At 40.4% G+C, this 3,558-nt stretch overlaps 1 protein-coding gene across 1 annotated transcript in view; it reads left to right on the top strand.

Annotated features, from left to right (window-relative positions):
- LOC104992724 (glycine N-acyltransferase-like) overlaps window positions 1-3,552 on the top strand; it is a 13,126-nt gene extending 9,574 nt beyond the window's left edge. Inside the window, exons 3-4 of the mRNA XM_010845694.1 lie at window positions 1,074-1,206; window positions 3,272-3,552. Of these exons, the coding sequence (XP_010843996.1) occupies window positions 1,074-1,206; window positions 3,272-3,447 (309 nt within the window). The 3' untranslated portion in view covers window positions 3,448-3,552. The remainder of the gene's footprint in view (window positions 1-1,073; window positions 1,207-3,271) is intronic.
- The last annotated feature ends 6 nt before the right edge of the window (window positions 3,553-3,558 follow it).

Here is a 3,558-nt window from a genome sequence, read left to right as displayed (position 1 = left end):
GAAAAAGAATGGAGGACATTCTAACCAGAGAAAGTAGCAAGGACAAAAATAGGAAGGTATAAAATAAGACAGTTAGCTAAGGTGATTATAAAAGCAAACTTATATTAGAATTTCTGTATGCATTTTGGAAAAATATTAAAAAGTAGTAAAACTAAATAGTTAATACATTTCAAAGACAAAACATTTTAACTTCATTAAAAATATCCAGCAAAATTATAGCTTTATAAATATATAAATATGCTTTTCCTAAAAATAATGTTATTTAAAAACTGGAAACAAAAAAACATATTTAATGAATAAACATATTGATAAACACTGAACTGAAATACAATTATTTGATCTTTTGTCTTCAATGGGATATTAATAAACAAAATTTGTTAATGATGTCATTGCTGAGTTGTGAATGTATTTTTATGAAACGTATTCCAAACATTTTTTAAATTCTATAATTCTGCACTAGCTGTTATGTTTTTCTGTGACTTTTTCATGCACACAATCTCACCCCCTTTTTAATAATTTGACAGGATTTTTCTGCATAAGTGATTTCATTGTTTTTCTGTAATTACAGTTTGTTCAACTAGTTTAATATTGTGAGTAAGCATTTCTAATAGGTTTTCATCTTCTTTTTCCTAATTAAGTATAGATAGAAATTTCAACCCAGAATTATCAATATCTAAATTTAATACTGTCATGCTCTAGTTGATATGTTCAACAAGTATTTGAAATAAGAAAAATTTATTCTTGCAACAGAAACTTTTCCTTGTCAATTCCTTTTATCCCTGTTGAGAAAATGAAAATATAGAAAAGTGCTTTCTAGATAGTTGTGCCTTTGTTTGAGAGGACATTTTGACACAACGTATATAATATTCTTCAGTTTTTCATCATAATTTGAATACCTGAATAGTTTATAGCTTATACCTCATAGCTTAAATGATTCAGAAAAATTTGTAGTGCACAAATACAGACAGCAATATTTTAGTACTGAAAAATACCACAGTTTAGTAGATTTTAGGGAAAAAAGGGTTAAAAGTATGAAAAATAAGAAATTTATTTTGTCCCCCATTTCTTTATGACAACAGGACATGAAAGATGACCTTGATCACTACACTAATACTTACCATGTCTACTCTGAAGATCTTAAGAATTGTCAGGAATTCCTTGACTTACCAGAAGTCATCAATTGGAAACAGCATCTGCAGATCCAAAGTAAGTAACAGGAATGGACTCACCTCTCCATCCTAGCAATTTCTTCTTGTCATCTATGTCCTTTCTCCAAGCTCCAGACCCTCCACCTGCTGTCAACAGTTTTGTTGTTGTTGTTCAACTACAACTGTACATGTAAAGGGGAAGAAACACCCTCCAAGCTTGTATGGGATGCTATAGAGGACTGTACATAGTCCCCGGATAGCCAAGGATTTGTGCCACACTTTGCAGACATAAGCAGGATATCTTAGGATGGTTGGGTATCAGAGCAGAGCTTTCCCCAGGGACTTTCCTGTGGCTCATCCAGGAAAGAATCCCCCTCCAATGCAGGAGACCTGGATTCAATCCCTCGGTTGGGAAGATCCCCTGGAGAAGGGAACGGCTACCCACTTCAGTATTCTGGCATGACTGAGTGACTTTCACTTCACTTGCAGACTTTCACCCTTCACTTGCAGACTTTCACCCTTCACTTGCAGGGTGCCTTAGGATGGTTGGGTATCAGAGCAGAGCTTGCCCCAGAGACTTCTGTTCTTAGATCACCTCTCAGGTCACAGAGAACAGCTGTCGTGGTTATGAGCATCCACAGTCAGACCACCTAGGTTGGCATTTGCCTGTGACTTTGCTATGTGATCCTAGCCAGAGACATTATCTGAGATCATGATTTACATATATAGAATTGAGAATAATCAGTTCAGTTCAGTTCAGTTGCTCAGTTGTGTCCAACTCTTTGTGATCTCATAGACTGCAGCATGCTAGGCCTCCCTGTCCATCACCAACTCCTGGAGCTTTCTCAAACTCATGTCCATTGAGCCAATGATGCCATCCAACTATCATCCTCTGCCATCCCCTTCTCCTCCCACCTTCAATCTTTCCCAGCATCAGGGTCTTTTCAAACAAGTCAGTTCTTCGCATCAGGTGGCCAAAGTACTGGAGTTTCAGCTTCAGCATCAGTCCTTCCAACAAAGGACCCAAAACACAGCAGTGTTGAAAAGATTCAATGAAATCTTGACCAGGAATTGCTGAGTACAATGCCCGGATGTCTCAGTTCATTTCACTGCATAGGAAAGCTCATAAATCTGTGAACTGACAGGTGGGCTGGGCTTGGCAAGGCGGTTGTTCTGTTGGTCTCCTCTGGGTTTCCATATGCAACTTCAGTCAGCTGATGGGTGGGCCATGGGCTGGTTTCTCTAACATGGCCTAAGGTACGTCTGAATGATGGTCTGACTGTCAGGGCTGGCTACTTGTGGTCATACAATAGGCCCACACGTCCTCAGCAAGCTAGCCTAGGCCTATTCATGTGGTGTTGATCTCAAGGAAACAGAAATGCAAAGACATGGTGAGCCATAACGTGCAAGCATTTTTAAGCCCCTCCCTGCATCAATATACTCTTTCCCAATTGGTGAAATCCAGTCATATGGCCAAGGTCAGATGCAGTGCAGGAGGGGGACTATTCCAGGGAATGGATACAAGGACATGTGGGCAAACTGAGGACCATCCCTGCAGTCATCTCTGCAATCATCTACCATACTGGAAACACAGTAAGTTCTCCGTAGATGGTGGCAACTCTAATGATGATAGCTCACCTTCTTTGGTCATCAGAACCACACGGTTATGTAGCCCAGGAAACTTAGGTCTAGGTATGACCATGACTGAATGAATTCCTAGACATGTTTTCAATTTTGTAAAACAAGGAAAACTGTACAGATCTTGACTACATAACTCCAGTCATACAGCAGCACCACCAACGTGTGAGTGGCTCAGACCTGTCCAACTCTCTGTGACCCTATGGACTGTAGATTTTCAGGCTCCTCTGTCAGTGGAATTCTCTAGGCAAGAATACTGAAGTGGGTTGCCATTCCTTTCTCCAGGGGATCTTCCCAACTCTGGATCGAATCTGGGTCTCTCGAATTGCAGGTGGATTCTTTACTGGCTGAGCCACCAGGGAAGCAGCCCCAAGTCTATCCCCAAAGTTCTCTGTCTATAAATCCTCAGATACTCCTACTCCACTGGAGAGCTTTTCCTTAGAATGGACTTAAATCATGGCATGTCTCCTTATAATCCCATCTAGGTACACAGTCCAGCCTGAATGAGGTAATACAAAATCTTGCAGCCACGAAATCCTTCAAAGTCAAGCGATCAAAAAACATTCTCTACATGGCATCTGAGACAATAAAGGAACTGACTCCATCCCTGCTGGATGTAAAGAACTTACCAGTCGGCGATGGCAAACCAAAGGCTATGTGAGTTTGATAAAAGCTACTCTGCACCACTTACACCTCTCATACACAAGTAGCCTCCAGCCTTGTCTGCCTGCTTTTACCCTGGCTCCCCACAATCCATCTTCTTCAAGGCAGC

The sequence above is a fragment of the Bison bison genome, unplaced genomic scaffold, assembly GCF_000754665.1.
Source record: "Bison bison bison isolate TAMUID 2011002044 unplaced genomic scaffold, Bison_UMD1.0 scf7180017848662, whole genome shotgun sequence".
Taxonomy (NCBI): Eukaryota; Metazoa; Chordata; class Mammalia; order Artiodactyla; family Bovidae; genus Bison; species Bison bison.
Note: the sequence above shows the minus strand (reverse complement) of the source record. Positions and strands in the feature narration are given on the sequence as shown.